This window comes from Argopecten irradians, chromosome 7 (genome assembly GCF_041381155.1).
Source record: "Argopecten irradians isolate NY chromosome 7, Ai_NY, whole genome shotgun sequence".
Classification (NCBI taxonomy): Eukaryota; Metazoa; Mollusca; class Bivalvia; order Pectinida; family Pectinidae; genus Argopecten; species Argopecten irradians.
The window spans coordinates 25,518,862-25,537,463 of record NC_091140.1 but is presented as its reverse complement, the minus strand read 5'-3'; the positions used below and the strand labels follow the sequence as shown (position 1 = coordinate 25,537,463).

At 34.2% G+C, this 18,602-nt stretch overlaps 2 protein-coding genes across 2 annotated transcripts in view; one reads left to right on the top strand and one right to left on the bottom strand.

Moving 5' to 3' along the window:
• Positions 1–19: 19 nt before the first annotated feature.
• Positions 20–8,011, top strand: LOC138327969 (malignant T-cell-amplified sequence 1 homolog). The gene is given in 6 exon segments (XM_069274499.1): positions 20–101; positions 3,498–3,650; positions 4,429–4,529; positions 5,515–5,716; positions 6,129–6,159; positions 6,161–8,011. Coding segments are annotated over 6 exon segments (549 nt in total). The 5' UTR covers positions 20–90; the 3' UTR covers positions 6,212–8,011.
• A 1,279-nt stretch (positions 8,012–9,290) lies between these two features.
• LOC138327964 (heat shock 70 kDa protein 12B-like) overlaps positions 9,291–18,602 on the bottom strand; it is a 238,390-nt gene continuing 229,078 nt past the window's right edge. The window contains exon 6 of the transcript XR_011209144.1: positions 9,291–10,593. The gene's annotated coding sequence lies outside the window, so the exon portion shown is untranslated. The remainder of the gene's footprint in view (positions 10,594–18,602) is intronic.

Here is an 18,602-nt window from a genome sequence, read left to right as displayed (position 1 = left end):
TGTTCGGTTTTTCTTTTAGTAATTCCCCGGAAGTTGCATGCTTTGAGAAATCATCCGGAGCCACTAGTAAAACTTTAAACAGCTGTTAACATGTTTAAAAAGTGAGTTTCAATATGAATATGCATGTTTTCGCCACTGAGAAGGTCTGATTTAACTGAAATGACAGGCGACAACTCCACATTTTAGATAGAACTAACGAAATGAGTGCCACATCATGACACATGTGTCAGTGTAACTACCATGTGCACCATACAGTTATACACATATCTATGTGTTGTATTTATTTTACTTTATTGTTTTTTAATTGGTCTATATTTCCAAATTGTGATGACTGTAATTAATTATTACTATACAAATATTCCATGAAGAGAAAATCCAATATGATACCATTTTATCATACAGAATATTTTACATACCCTTGAATGACCAATATAATATATATATATTCGTCAGGGTAATCAAATCTTCCGTATATCAACAAACCATCAAGAAATAAAATGCACCAATTTTTATCAACACAAATATATAATATTTTGTCTTACCTTTACAACAAGTTGTCTATCAATCCAACAACACCAAACCCTTCTGGCCCTTCATAAAATCAAGGAAACAGGACAACATTGGAGTATCACCACTCAAAGAAAAGGGAATCCTTACCAGCGACAGCCTACACAAAGCCACCATCCTACTAAACTAATTCCAGTCTGTCTTCACCAAAGAAAACAAGGAGGAGCCACTACCAAAAACAGATAAAAGGAACATCAAACACCCACTTACCAACATCACCATTGACACAGATGGAGTCAGCAAACTACTTGCCAACCTCAACATCTCTAAAGCTTGTGGACCTGACTCACTACCAAACACAGTATTCAAAACCTGTTCAGAGAATCTATCCCCCGGGCTCAGTGCCATCTTCCAGCTATCCCTGGACTCCGGCAAATTACCAACAGACTGGCTGAAGGCAAACATCACTAGCGTCTACAAGAAGGGAGATAAACACCTGGCTGAAAACTACAGACCCATATCCCTTACCTGCGTCTCATGCAAAATTCTTGAACACATCATCTGCCGCCATCTCATGTACCACCTAGAGAACAATAACATACTTACCAACCTCAATCACGGCTTCAGGAGCGGGTATTCATGTGAATCACAACTCATCGTCACCATGGAAGACCTACTGCACTCGCACGATAATAATACGCAAACAGACTGTGCCATCCTTGATTTTTCCAAAGCGTTCGACACCGTTCCACACAAGAAACTGCTACACAAACTGACATCTTATGGAATAGATGGGCCAATCCACTCATGGCTATATCCCACTTTCTAACTGCAAGATCTATGCAAGTAGTCCTTGAAGGAGTCCAATCCAAATCAGTGTCTGTGGACTCAGGGTCCCCCAGGGTACGGTACTAGGACCAATATTGTTTCTGTGTCATATCAACGACCTCCCTGATTGTGTCCAATCACAAACCCGCCTGTTCGCAGACGACTGCCTCCTTAATAGGAAGATAAAATCGCACAACGACCATGTAATTCTACAACAAGACCTTAAACACCTGGAAACCTGGGCTAACACATGGGGTATGAAGTTTAACGCTAAGAAATGCTACATCCTAAGTATTAAGCAAGAGACCACTCACTTCTACAACTTGGACAATACCATCCTCCAACAGGTGCGATCAAATCCATACTTAGGTATTACCATCTCTGAGGACATGAAATGGCACCAACATATAACCAACATATCCAAAAGAGCAAACTCCACCCTCGGCTTCTTAAGAAGGAACCTACGCAGCTGTCCACAATCTAGTAGGCGTAGCGCATATGTTGGATTAGTAAGACCAATATTAGAGTACGGATCAATAGTATGGGACCCATATTACCAAAATGACATCAATACCCTAGAGCGTATACAGCACCGTGCAGCAAGATTCATCACGGGAGACTATAGATCCAACAACACAGGCTGTGTAACAACAATGCTGAACAATCTGGACCTACCACCATTAGAGGTCAGACGTCGACACAACAGACTCGTATATCTATACAGGGTCGTGGAGGGGTTAGTGCCAGCTATAACTCCATCAGATTACCTTATACCAAAAAAACAGGGAAGACAAATTACTGCTAAGAACCTATGTGACTTTAATTCCATCAACATCGTTCAAAGATCAATATGTAACAACAACAGAGGCTTCAGAGTTAAATCGCCAAAGACTGACCAATACAAGAACTCATTCTTCACTAGAACTATACTAGATTGGAACCACCTGGAAAATAGTGTAGTTCATTGCAGCAGTATCGAGGCATTCAGATCAGCACTCGAAACGCGCTACTAACCACCTCCTGCGCTCTCTCTCACCCGCCGCAAGATTACCAGTCTTGGGATATAGCGGCGTAACAGATACAGATACAGATCAATTTGTTATTTATCTATCGCGATACGAAAGATTTCTACCTGCCGGTCGCTCGGTGATGGCAGACACAATAGGGGGGCTGTTTGGCTTATTATGAAAATTGACGTAATTCCAAATAAATGTTGAGCAGCAGGCGCTTGTGAGATCGTGTTTAAGCTGAAAATTGATGTTTGTTACATCGCTTTTAAGTCTTTAAACGTCTTGGTCATGGAAAGTGGCGAACACCTGCTTACATAGAATAACGTTATGTTTCCAACAGTATCGCACCAAAAATTTCAGGTAAATGGAATCGCCAAAATTGCCATAGACTACAAGTGAAAGCTATTCAAGATTGAGAGGCTTCCTTGGAGAGAGAACCTGGGTTGGTCTGTGTTCGGGATGAACACGTTTGAAAGAGGGGAGAAGTGTAGCAGGTTTTAATTGTACATAGTTTTACGACCGCCTTCTAGCTTTGTGCTGGGGGAATTTCCCTTTAGCTCAGTCAGTAGAGCGGAAGACCAGTAAGTCCGGGGTCCCGGGTTTGAGTCCGGCTGACGGCTCACTACTCTCGCCTTGTTACATTTAGTGCTGTAGATCAATCCAAGTGAAAGCTGTGCAAGATTGAGACGGTTCCTTTAATTGAGAGAGAATCTGGGTTTGTCTATGTTCGGGGACAAACATGTTTGAGAGGGAGTAGTAGTGTAGCAGGTTTTAATTGTATATAATGTTACGGTCGCCTTCTAGCTTCGCCCGAGGGAGAATTTCCCTTTAGCTCAGTCGGTAGGTATAGAGCGGTAGATGAGTAGGTCCAGGGTTTCGGGTTCGAGCCCGGCTGCTGGCACACTACTCTCACCCTATTACACAAACAACCATATTAAGATATATGTGTATTACCAGGGTGTATATATTGTATACATGTTTGTTCCATATGAATCTTTATTTGAAATGTCCTGGTACACACAAATTTTTTAAAAAAAAGTTGGTTATAATTGCATACCTGGTTCAACAATGTATTTATTGCATTGTTTGTTTCAATAGCAATCTATATTTAAGACAAAGAATGTTGTATATATTGACTTTTTTACGTTTAAGATTTGAGGACAAGGAGTGTGTGACGGGAGTGAACCAAGCTAAGTCTACAGTACAGAAGGCTATCAGGTCATCCTTACTGGACATGTACCCACACATAAAGGATTACATAGACCAGATCATACCAAAGAAAGGAGACCTCAAAGTCGTCAAATGGTACGGAATTATTAATGTCTGAATTTGTTTGTAAATTGGGAAGATTTGGACAATTTATGTTAATTTAAAATATATTCTCGAAATTGTTTTCTTTCAGGGCTCAAATTTTACATTTTTTGTCACTTGCTAAAAACAGCAAGTGCCCTAAATTATAAATTTGTACTTGCTAAAATATTTTGTTACTCCTAATTGAATATACGTATTGAAATTACAGTTTTATTAAAAAGCATATAATTTTTCATCATGATGTGATGTGTATATATAGATATATTAACAATATTACAGTAATATAAAAAAAAGTTTGTCCCCATATTTTCCATTAAACCAATTTTTCACAATCATCATGTTATTTTTATGATTGTCCCTGATAAAAACCACTTGCTAAAATGAGCAAGTGCATATTTTTTTCACTTGCTATTCTGGTATATCTATTTGCAAAAAGCAAGTAAAATAGCCTGAAATTCGAGCTCTGCATTTGTTAATATAAAGATATATAAAGCAGTTTATTAAACTTCAAACAAATGAACTAAATTTTGGTATTGAATAACGATTGATTTCCAAACGTAACTGTCAATTTTGTTCCATGATCATGATTAGGATTAAGCATTACGGAAGTAAGTGGACATTGCCATACAGTATTTGGCTTAATTTGAAAAACAGTTACAGAAAAATAATTTTACTTTTTGTTCCTATATATCCTATCATAATGTTACATTAAAATGATACACTTTCATTCTATGATTTGTATTTTGATTATTTGGTTTGTGTTCTCTTTCAGCCGTGATCACATAGAAATTTTAGCCAGCTCCAAAGGGGAGCCATTGTTTTTCCGTCACAGAGATGACAAATATGTTCCTGCTCTAAAGCTGTTACACAAGTGTAAGTGTGTAATCTGTACCGAGGTTAATAATTTGATTAATCTGTATAAGGAATAAGTGTATAATCTGTACCAAGGTTGTTAATTTGATTAATCTGTATAAGGAATAAGTGTATAATCTGTACCAAGGTTGTTAATTTGATTAATCTGTATAAGGAATAAGTGTATAATCTGTATAAGGAATAAGTGTATAATCTGTACCAAGGTTGTTAATTTGATTAATCTGTATAAGGAATAAGTGTATAATCTGTATAAGGAATAAGTGTATAAATTTGATAATTGTATAAGGAATAAGTGTATAATCTGTATAAGGAATAAGTGTATAATTAATTGTACCGAGGTTGTTAATTTGATTTATCTGTATAAGGAATAAGTGTATAATCTGTATAAGAAATAAGTGTATAATCTGTATAAGGAATAAGTGTATAATCTGTATAAGAAATTAGTGTATAATCTGTACCGAGATTGTTAGTTCTTTCAATTTCTATAAGGAATTATCATTCTATAATAAATATTCATACATGCAGCTTGCATATCGATGAATAATAAATTTCATATACATGTAGTCTGTAATGTAAACTTTGTTTGAGTTATAAAATAAAACATAAACTTTAAATATAAAGGCTGATCTGCTTTCATTTTGGTGTTGTTGACTGGTATGACTATGACTGCCTTAACACAGTCAAATTTTACATGTGTTTGTCCATTTGACATTTATTAGCCATACATTTATTAGCCATAAATGTCATTTGAAAGCAGATAAATACCCAAATAATTAGCAACCAGATCATACAACTAAACAATTGATTACAATCTTAATTTGATGTAAAGACTACATCAATGGTACGGTCATTACAAGTCTTATGCAAATAATGCAACACACTGAGAAGTACTAAGAGCAAGTATTTCAGTATTTTCTTCATTAATTATATTGTAGTATATATGTTGTTAAAGGAATTAACAAATATTTTTTGTGATCTCTTTCAGTTCCTTTCCTTGCCCCACACATGCAGGTAGACAAAGGAGCCATTAGGTTTGTACTGAGCGGTGCCAACATCATGTGTCCTGGTCTAACATCCCCGGGAGCAAAGATGACAAAGGTTGAGGCTGATACTGTGGTTGCTGTTATGGCAGAGGGAAAGGAACATGCTGTGGCAGTCGGTGTTACAAAAATGTCTACAGATGAAATGTATGTATGATTTATCACAACCTTTGAGGTCTCTTTTATTGACAATGAGCAAGGATATTAAACAAATTTACCCAACTACTGAACAATGATTTTAAGTACCGTCTTCAAAATATCTGAACAATTGATAAAGAAATAAATAAATAACAATAGTGTCATTGTTTGACAAATCCAAAGTTTGTTTTTCCAAAGCTTTCGGAAAAAAAAAAGATTCTTCTCTGGCCCTTGTCATCAAATCTCATATGAAATAAACTCAATAAGTGATTTGAGACCCCAAACATTAACGCTCAGGCCCTCTGGGCCATTTATTATTACCAGGATACTCATATTACTAATCTGTTAAAATAACATACTTTGTCTTTAAAGACCAAATTCTGGATGACAATTTTAACATTAAATTCTATTCCTGTTTCAGATTGCAGAAAAATAAAGGAATTGGGGTGGAAATATATACATTATCTGAATGATGGACTTTGGAACATGAAGAATGTGAAATAACAAAGCGCTGCTTTCTAGGGAATAATCTATTATCATGGGCCTGTGGACAAGACCGGTCACAAGTGATGCTCTGGTCCCGTACACCTGTGGTGTTCTAAATACCTGGTTGTTCAAGACTTCATAGACAAAGCATTTACTTTTTGAAATATTTTTTCTAGTGTGGTTCTATCCGACATCATCGATTCCCAATCAAGATCTGAGAATCTTGATACACATGCTGGGATATTTAGACCGTTAAGTAAATGCATTCTACTATCTTAAATGATAGGTGACTCTTGTCATTGAAGTTTTGTATCCTTTTATTAGTTTTGACCTTTCTAATTTCCGAGATATACTATAAACTACTTTATATACACATGTACAATATTTCACAACTTCGTTATTTTCATCATATTTGGGAATACATAAAATCGCGATCAGGGGCTCCTACTGATTGTACATTCTTACAATTATTTGTGAAACAATTTAATTAGTGTTCAAGTTCTATCGCAAAATTACATGAAAATGTGGGTCTCATGGAAATACAGTGGTTTACAGTAGTATATATCAAGTATTTATGTCACCGTCAGTTTCATCCAAGTTCAGTTACAATTCACAATAAAGTTGTAAAATGTGGGTACTAGACAGGTACATTAGAACTGGTGCTAAACCAATTTTCTCTAAAGGGGATGTTAGTTTTACTTAATTATAAGTATAATGACTTGTTTGATAAATAACTGACTGTGTTTACAGAAAAGTCATAAGGATCTGTGAATTTTGTGTATGTAGCAGGGTTATTATTTCTATGCCCTCACCATGAAATGTCACTATATGTTGGACCCAAATCTAGATTTTAATAGAGGCGGGGTATTCATAGAAAATTCTAGTTTATTTGCCACACGATTAATAGGGGTATTCTAATACACAATGCATAAAATAATTATTGATGTGTAAATGAATTACACTTGGCATTCAATAAACCTTTGAGAGTACAAGCTTGAATGATTGAGAGGATGCCATTGTCAGAGCAGCACGGTTGATTGCAGCTGTGATAGTGTAGTGAAGTGTGTAAAAGTGCAATCAACCGTGGATCTTTTACAGTGAAGATTGGGATGTGTGTCTGTGAAATTGTTAGTTTTGTATGAACTTTTGAGAAATAACAATTCATATTGGAAATTGCTATATTTAAACTGAATATCAAACAATGTGAATGTATTATTACATTGATAACTTAGTGTATAATCAAACATTGTAATTCTGGTTAGCATCTCTTTCAGATCTCAAGCCAGCTAATTCAGAAAACCTGGCAGTACTAATAAATATAAATACAACTGTACATGTAAGCAGTGTAATGGTCTGATGAATGGTCTATTTTAACAATCATTGTTGATATAAACAATGCACAGTTTGTTGATATTTTCACCATTAGAAATGTTTCTTATTAGCTTGTCAAACTCCACTTCCTACCCAATAGTGTTTGCTGATATTGCTTCTTTGGTTTTAATTGAAAGTCATAATAAAGTCAAAACTACTATTTCTCCATCCCAGTGATATAATTGGTGTGTTCCAGTGTCGGTCATAGCTTAATTTAAACTTAGTGCTAATCCGTCTAACATACAAATCTGATTGTGGTTCTCAAAGTGGTTCTCAAAGTGGATGCATGAATTGAATAATTACGTAAACTCTTAAATTGAAGTCATGATCTATCAACCATATCTTATCCACATGTAGCCTCTATGTAAAATGTTGAGATACAGTCAGTGTTTTAAACACAACTAAATTATTAAACTAAGTATCATTTTGAATACAAATTACTTGATACTACCCGTGTCTCTTTTTTTATTATACCTCCTCAACTTTTATACCCCTGCGTCCCTAAACCGATTTTGATGTGAAACTACAAAGGCATTATATGGACCATGTGCAAGATTTTTTTGAGTATCCAAATATGTGGTTGCCATGGTAACTGTCACTATCTTTTTTATTCTTTTTTTTTCAGCAAAACATTATACTCTGGTTCAATTTTGAACTCTGTTCAGACTTGTGTAACATAAGGATGCCTGTAGTGGGACACATCATAGTGGTGGAGATGAGGACGGCAATAGTGTGATGTAAATGCTCAGTTACTGTATTGTGCCGATAGTGGCAGTTGTAGTTTACGATCACATGCGAGTACAGGCTTGTATATTACGTTCGATTACTAGCATGATCAGGTGTAAAAAGTACACCGATAATGTTCATAGACTTTTACATATCACCTTTGTGGTGAGTTAAATCCCGAGAGGTGAAACCCAACATTGTGGAAGCCACCTCGTTTATTGTCTTCAAAATAAACACTCCTCTCCATTTCATTTCTGGAATGCTTGAAATTTTGCTTAGAGTCGATCAAAAGCATAGATATCAACAATCTACCGCAGATGCTATCAGAAGGTACAGGTTGTCGACAAAAGGGAAACGCAAATCCTACTGGTCGTTACCATTGGTAACCACAATGTCAGTGACTTGGTTGGTTCATCCCCATATGTTTATTGTCCCAACCCCGGACTTCCAACAACTTTAAATTTATATTTAGCTTCATGGATACACGAGAGCATGAATTACAGAATGATGGGACAAGAACAATGACTTTGGCTCTACATACCCAGGAGCCCCCTTTTTTGTAGTAATCCAGACCACATGAGAATGGTACAACACTGGATGCCATGCAAAGCCAGGTATTCCATGCAAGTTCGTACCGGACCTAGATCCTTCAACTCATCTAGCATCGATTTAAAAATGTTTTATGGCAACGTTTCCATCAATTTTCAGTACCTTTATCAATATTTTTTATAAAAATGACGAGAAAACGGAATGTCATTGTTCAAAGAAAAAAGTTAGTGGATGTTAAATCCATAGCAACCGTTCCCCTTAGCAACATTTTCTCTAAACTGTACAAATAGGGTTGTTGTGTACATTTGAATGTAATTTAATGTATATTTTTTTTCCGATAAAGACATGTAATGCATGTGAAAATGAAAAAAAAAAGTTTTTTTAATGAAAAACTATATTTTAGTTAACTTTTATTCATAACCAACTGTTGCATAGCAACTAAGTAGTATTCTATCACAAAATTCTTTCCTGGATTCAATTTTGCATTCTATTCAAAGTTATTTGATATATACAACATTTTCACAAAAGTTTTTCTTTACGACATTCATACATTTTCATTATTAAAACAATTTTGTGATAAACAATACTTTATGAAAGGTTGTGTACCCTAGCAACCACTTTCAAATATTTCTCCTTCACATAATTGAACATTTCATAACAATAAAATTGCATTTTCATTCATAGAAATGATAAAATTTTGTGATTGCTAAGTTATTTTTAATCAAAGATCTCAATTTCTATATTAAATTATTAGCATTAAGGGGATATATGAATGTCATATGTAAACCAAACACTGATAACAGGGCTGAGGTCTTTGGTCACATGACTTCCAAGATACCTGTTTGAAGGTCAGTGATTTTTATCAATGTGCTATTGTCTTCCCTCCATTTCCTAAACCTGGCACATACTTAAATGCCCTTGGCTGCTTAAAGGAAGTTACACAAAATCAAACTTGAAAACCATAAAAAAATTCCTATAGAAATTTAATAGAAGCAAGTAAATAACAAATAATGTTTATGAATATTCCCCATGTACTGTATGTAAGTTTGAATTAAATTCCATTCCAAGAACAGAAAAAATTAAAAAGTGAAAATGTTATGTATGGACATGTACAGCTGTAATGGCACTCTAGATGACAACAGACAAAGCACAACAGCAAATTGGCATCCAGTCTCTGATGCAGCATCATTTTATAAATGATCTTTGATTAAAAAAATATCTTTTTATTATTAAAAGTTTATGATGATTAACAACATCAATTCCTTTAATAATAGATTAATTCAAAAATAAAAGAAAGAACAGAAATTGAGCATGCATAATTAATATATATATAAGATAGATGTTCTGCTCATTGAAAAGTTAGAATTTAGTTGGCATAATCACAAATATGACATAATGAAACTTTTATAATACATTCAGAAAAAGATCTGACAAAGGAAAGATTCAGCATTAAAATGTATTGATATTGAATGTATTGTCTATACATATCATAGAATAGAAATCCAACATTTGATCTTAATGCTTTGTTTCTAATATCCATGAAGAAATCAATCTTTCAGCACTTGTGTTGAATGATTACCAGCAACACTCAATCAACTAAGACATCTCTTAATTGTATCTGTGAACATATTTCCATAATTGGCCGGAGTGGACAAGGCTTCAGTTATGTCCCTTGAAAGCTGCAGATTCAGTTCTCAACACATGCAGACAGGAACAACAGCTCAACTACTTTTGAAAGCACAGACACAGTGTTTCTGTAATGATAATAAATTGGTCTAACAATTAAAGAGGAACGTCAATGGATATTTACAAAATTGCACTTGAAACAAAATGAAATAGCACATGAAATGAACTTATAAAATTGAATGATTTAATTTTGCCAATTCAACACATATGCCTTACTCCCTTGCTCGCCAAACGGCCTTTTAAGTGGGAAACCCATTTAAAGAGATTAATGCCAATAAAGTACTACATTAATTAGTCAGTGATGAGTTTAATTGTGGTTGTGGAGAAAAAGATATATTTAATATAGAGAAACCACACGCACAATACATGATCATATTTTAAATAAAATCATTGTTTAGCGGAAATCAAATTTAATAACAACGACACTCTTTAATGAAAAAATCCGACATACAAGTAATAATTGTGAGAAAATATTTCAAACCCCCACTGACATAATTATTTAATGTACTTTTAGGGTTGCGTTTCAACATGCACTAGTCTATAAACCTCAAGATGTCAATATTTTATTTTAATACGTTGTCTGCATGATCTAAAAAAGGAAGTACTACCAGAGCTACTTCCTTTCATTTGACGGTTTCATTAATTACGTCGGCCTTCGCTATTACTGACGGAGTGAAACGGTAGACCAGAATGGTAGATTTCACTTCAACCCATTTTATTGAATAAATCAAAAGGAATGCACAAAAAATGTCAGAAAACATCTCCTGCATTCCATGTATATCTCTCTCATTTACTTCACGCATAGTAGTATTTTCGACATGTGAATATTGTAACATCTCCTCCAATCCACGTATCTCTCTCTCTCTTTTTGTTCAACCTTGTAGCAATGAGAATTTTTCATCGCGTCCATTTCTCTGATCCAACTTTCTCTTTCGGCGTAAAGCTCATGGATCTTGGCTTTTAAAGCTTCGTGGTATTGGTAACATTCTCTGCATCTGGTATCGCTAGTTTGTGTAATGTTCCAAGGAAGACTTTCCTCTGAGTTAGCTAGGCTGATTACAAGGATACGGTCACAGGACATACATGTAGGATCGGTAATGTCTGTGTTCAGGGAGTTGGATGATCCACATGCCTGTGGAAGATCACACTTGATATGGCGGAAATCTTCGTTATCAAACCCATTGTTACACAATCCTACTACTTCTTTCTTTTTCGAAATATCAAGATCTGAAGACAAAAGAGTTTCCTTTGATTTATATGTTCTATATCTTTTTAGATATTTTCGGAAATCCCAAAGTTTCCTTATCTTCCCACTCTTTGATGCTTTTATTTTAGGTGATTTTCTTTTGGATGTACTTTCTCTCTGTTGTTCCATGTCGTCTGTATATAGAAATATTTACCTACGGAAAGACAGAATATAAACTACTGTACAAAAAATGACGACATTTGTCAAGAAACAAATTATAAAATTATATATTTATCACCAAAACACGTAATTGTTAAACAATAGATCGAGGTTGTGAGTGATCAGATAGGTCTAAATACAAGCATATGCTAAAGATAAACGTTCTCTAACAAACTACTTTTCTTATCAGACTGGGAAACACCAATAAATTGATAATACTTACATCCGTGTGCTTGGGTTTACAAGATACGTTTCATTAGGTTGACGACAGAACTACAAGTTGTGTCTGAGAGGAGTCGACAAATAGTTATATGATTGAGTCACAATAGAAATATGGCGTGTTTTATATGATAACATGTGGTCATGTCGATTTCGTTTGATTAGCTGATATTATTACGATTTGAAATATACATATCATTTGCTCAATCATTTAATCAAAACTAGGTCACTAGGAATTATGTCGGTACAATTAAGTATTCATATGGCAATTGCCTCATGATTAAAAGTGATATACATATATATAGTAATTAAAGAATGCTTACGTGATACTTCTGCATATTTGTACTAGATAATATTTTGGTGGTATAATAATCAGATACAACAATGTATAAATGTACCTTTTAGACTGATACATGTATGTGCATTGATAACAAATTGTTCGAATTACATGAGATGTACATATAAGGAACAAATGTTCTTATAATTGACACTCTGGTAAATGAGTATGACTCCATTACATAACGGTTTACAACAATAATAACTTCCTGTGGTATTGGCCATAAACATTTTAATCGTTTCATAGGGGAAAACTATTTTGCTGAAAATAGCATAGTGTTCAGTTCGATGGAGATTCCAATGTATAAAAATCCCTAGTTCTTCAGCTTTTCTACTTGGTGCAGGTAGGATAGGACAACGGATTTCATAAATATCTATATTCTATCGGCATTGTTTTAAGTTTGTAACACTAGCATATATATGTACACTCCAAAACCTCAGGTTTTCTCAACTTGTAAGGTATCCCCCCCCCGTTAACCTAGTGATGTATTGCACACCTGTATATCGCTTCTTTTGTGCAGTATGAACAGAAATGTGTATCAATGCTAATCCTAACTTGACCAGTTGCTTGTACATAGAATCATCACTATCTGTATAACCATAAACATATATTATGTTTGATAAAGCAACGACTATTTGACCAAAGTCAGCAACATTTGAGAGGCTTATTGGATTCCTCATCAAAATGTATATTATATTAGCATATTATGAATCATTTTACTATACAATATTATTTGACCAAATATATACCTCCTAAATATCGAATTGTTTTATCTAAATTTCGTCTCTCTGCTCATAATTTGGCCATCGAAACCGGCAGATATACCGATACTGCTAGAGAACAAAGATTGTGCCCAGGTTGCAATTTAGATGTGGAAGACGAATATCATTTTATTTTAATATGTATTAATTATCATGATTTAAGAAAGAAATATTTAAAATCTTTTTATTGGCGTAAACCGTCCATGTACAAGTTGATACAATTATTATGTTGCGAAGATATAAGTGAGCAAAATTTATATTTGAGGCCATGAAAATACGATCCCGCCTCCAATAATTTCAGTATAGTTATTTTAGTGTTGTATACTTAACCTGTAAGTTATGTAGCCTTTATATAACACACATTTTGATTTCAATGTATAGTACAATTGTAACTTGTCTATGATATCGTACTAATTACTATGTGATTGTATATATATGTATATGTGCGTATTTTGCACAACTCCAATAAGTTGTAAACTTAAGGAAAATTAATGAATTGAAAGAATTGCATAATTTGACGACAAAATATGCGAGAAATGTGTATTTTAGATACAACAGATTCGAAACATATTTTTCCTCCACACCATTTTGTTCATTAACTGTTGGATATTTCCGCCTGAGAATGAGTTCTGTTTAACTTCACTAAAGACGTGATATATAAGCGTGTAAAATTGATATATAAGCGTGCAAAATTGTCATAAGAGTGTAAAATTTATATGTAAGCGTGCAAAATTTATATTAAAGCGTGTAAAATTGATGTATAAGCTTGTAAATTGATATTTAAGCGTGCAAAATTGATATATAAGCCTGTAAATTGATACCTTATAGTGAGTATATTTAACGTGGAAAATTTCTTTAGAATAAACAAATAATTTCCAGCACATGTACATTGTACAGTTACCACCTTACAAAAGAAAATGTAGGAATCTCTGACGCATTTATGCAAGAGTGCCAGTATCATATAAACATTCATCTTTATTCCTTAAAGGTTTCTTACTAGGATTAAAGTGGTTCTATTTCATAAAAAATCTACAGCTAATTATAAGTGGTCTTATTCTTGACAAAATAAACGGCAGGTCGGAATGGTGTCTTCTCCATTTGTCCACCTTTTTTATAACAAAGGAAAGGGTTGGTATAGGAGAACAATGGAAAAGCAATTATAGTCAGTTCCATCAGTGGAATATGTGTGTTTTACTAAAACAACGCAAGTTCTTCTATCACAACACTGACAGCACAGGAAATTCACAGATAGACATCAGAAAAAAATCATATCATCATAGTTAATAAAATATTTATTTATCATTGTTTATAACATATAACATTTTCAAAAATATTCATAAATAAGTTGTAATAATCATAGTTTAATTAAGAATATGTTAATACCACATAAAATTCTAAACAAAAATGACCACAGACATGAAATTACATGAAATTTAAGTAAGAATATATTAATTTTACAGTTGATAAGACAAATATCATTCTCATATAAAACTATAAAATTCTAACCAAAGTTGATCACAGAAACTAAATTAGGTTTATAATATATATTATACTAGCATATGTATATGCTTTTAAGCCATTTAATTAATACAAACATTCTAAAACCATAAAGTTCTAAAATCAAATATGACCACAGAAATGAAATTAGATTTTACACATTAAAATTCAAATTGATTGTTTTTTCTCCAAACACATTGGGTGTAATGGGGAAAAAACCATTACTTTACATGAAGATCTATCTCCTGTTGCAAAGCTGGTAGTTTTATAATGGTTTTCATTCTATTATTGCAAAAACTTTATTTAACGCTGTCGAAAACTTGAATCTTCTCAATCAAAGTCTTGACGTCTACGACAAATTCTCTATTTCGCAATAGACAAGTTCCTCATCATACAGCGACGGCACTGGTGTTATTTCATCTCTGCATTTAGTTTTCAAGTTTACCACAAATGCTTCAGCAGCAAGGCCAATAGTGTCAGGCTGATGGTTATGAATTTGTCCATAATTTCCAACAGGAATATTATCGAATGTTGTCAACATTGCTGTACAGATTAAATCTCTTCTCACACACCTCCAATACACTTGATTTGCCTTTTTGGTTTTTATGGAATATTTGTATCCAGTATTAAAAACATAATGGCCCCCTCTTCCATTATCACCTGTATCTGGTCATTGGCCATAGCAGAAGTGTGAACTGCAGATTTAAAACTTACCAAATCTACGAGTAAGTGACCACTTTTTACCTGGAACTTACCTGGTGGTCGCTCAGGTGTGACAAGGCCTAACCAAGGTGTGAAAACAGGAAAGTTGGCCAGACTGGAATGATGTTCACTTAGAAGGTTGGCTAGACTGGAATGAACCAATAATTTATCTAACTATAGTAATCAATCGAGAGTTGAGGCTACCTGTATCTTATGAGAAAATGGCGACGACGAGGAGGGAAATTTAAAGTTGCGGAAAATAAACTTCTATATTAACATAATAAAACATGCATGCGTGATGATCTATGTTATCACCTATGTATGTTATAGTATATTAATACAGTAGTTTATTTTCTGAAACTTTAAATTTCCTCAGATGTGCATGTACATAAAAAAATGAATACTATTAACGATGCCTTGTAGCTGACTTCGAAGTTGGGCATCGCTGTCTATGTAATCTTCAAATGTAGTCTTTACAGGCCTGTAATTGACAGTTGTGTTCTCCTGAAATGCCGTCAGTTTTACTATAGCATATTCCAGAAATGGATATAACGACAGTGATACTACCCACTGTGATATCGTGGATATCTTCTTCCAGGCCCCGCTTGTTCTCCATCTTTAAACACTCTTGCAGTGTTCTAAGTCCTTGATCGCTACGTATATATACAGTGTCGTCATATATCATAGCTCTGAACAACGGACGGGATATTTCTCACAAATAAACGTCCTCGGGTGCTTACAACGGAGTGAAGGCAATGTATGATCATTCGTACAAAAAACAACGGACAGTCAGTTTCGGTCATGTGACTTCCATTACAAATTGACTTTATTTAGGGAACATTTGAAAAACAAATACATATTATGACAGAACATTTAGCAATAATTATCAAAAAAGATTGTATTATATATAATATAAATGTGCATGAAAAATGAAATTTAGACACTACACGAGGAAACGACATGTAAGTTACGGCATCAAATGGAGGTGTCGTCTAGCAGTTGGAATCAACCGTATCTGACGAAACGTTTCGCTTACAAATATTTCATAACTGACCTGAGTATTTATTTTCCAAAAATCAGTAGCAAGTAAGATACACAAACAGAACAGTTTATCTTAGTTTAGGTCCATTATCGGGCAAGAATTACCGATAATACCCTTTACTCGGGACATTGGTATTCTTTGCCCTATTTGTTTCGCAGTCACATGACCAAATCAATGTTTTCTATATCCTTCCAGAAAAAAATCCTGGTATCCCAGAATCGACGTATACATCTTGCATATCTCTATAGATATCATTATATTTACTCATGGACTACTAGTATGTCATAGAAAAACTGAAGGCATTTCAGGAGAAGGAACACCTTGACCAATTGGTAATATGCATATGCATATTAACCGAGTCAAAGTCCTTTAATTTATTTTTCGAGATAATTCATAGGTACGTTAGAATTTTAGAGTTCTTAGAAATAAAAATAAAAAATAAGATATCAACGTTCAGACCGGCTGTAATCACACGGAGAGTTATAACTTACGAAAGCCGATAGTGCTCATTTTGGTGCCAATACGAAAAACATTGGCGTTATTACGCGAAACTTTGGCGTTGTTACGCAAAACATTGGCGTAATTACGTGAAACTATCGCGTTATTACGCGAAAGTCAGTTATTACGCGTAACCTTTGCGTCATTACGCCAAACTATGGCGTAATGACGCGAAACTCCCGCGTTATTATGCGAAACTTTGCGTTATTACGGGAATAGTACATTATACGTACCATGGTTAGAACAAATTTTTGTAGCAATGAGGAAATAATCAACAAGTAAACAAATGTTGAGGTCAATATTTGTTTGTGGTGTTACACCACCCTGATTAATTTAAATTATGACCAAGGTAGTATACATAATCGGAGGTCATTATTTTATATTCTACGGGGCAGTATAACACCATATGCAAATTAACTGAATCAAAGTCCTTTATTTTTTATATTAGATAGAATTTTCTCTGAAAAATGTCAATAGGATTATTTGAGGCGCTTGTTACTAACAGGACACTTACCTGATGAACTCAATATTAAGTTGATGTTTCTAAAAAAGGAAAATTCAAGTTCATATGCAATACATCGACCTCCGCATAACCATGGGTTCGTGTTTTTTTTGTGTGTTTTTTTTTTTTTTTTAATTTTTATATAAATAATTACTTACATTTTTAATAAATGTACATTTGAATTTCCGACATTAGAATGTAATATGCGGTAACGCTAACGTTTAATGAAATTCCTTGTACATCAATAGATCTATTGATAAGTATATATACCCATGGGAGTTATTTTAGCAACAGGATGGATACAAGCAAAGAGAAATTTTGCTTCTTATATTTTTTTTGTATAAAATAATCAGTATTTATTCTAAAATGAACATGAAAATTGTGAGGATGCACGGGAGTATCGGGGTAGCTACGCGCCTGAAAGTTTTAAAAGGCAAATCAACTGTAAAGCGGTATAAATCTAAATAAATCTGAAATCAAAAAGATGGAAACAGTTTTCCGATTTAAACGATTTGTAAACATTTGGTGAACTTCAGCATTCCTGACAACGCAAGGGGTAAAACTGACAAAGTTTTTGCTCCTGTAGCAGAGTCTGTATATTGTTGTACTTACGGGTGCCTAAGTAAGGGACGATGTGCATTGTCCATACTTAATACAGGGGATAAGGAAGTTAGGTTGAGGAAGGGTTCTCTTATTGCTAGCATACAGGAAGTAGATTATGTAAAAGAACCAGAAGTAGAGTCTCCCTGTGGTTCTGAACTCCCTACCCGCTTACAGCCGATGTTTAGGGATATCTCAGAAGAACTTACTTTAGATGAGAAACAAAAGGTCAATGATTTATTGACGGAGTATAGTGACATATTTCCGGGTCCTAACAGGAAGTAAGGTCAAACTCAAGTAGTTAAACATATCATGGATACTGGACAGGCTAAACCTATAAAACAACCACCTAGAAGGTTAGCACCAGATCAAAAACAAGTTGTTGATGTAGAGTTAGATAAAATGCTTAAGGATGAGGTCGTAGAGCCTAGCCATAGTCCATGGGCGTTGCCGGTAGTGTAAGTTAGAAAGAAAGATGGAACTGTACGGTTCTGCATTACTTATAGGAAGTTGA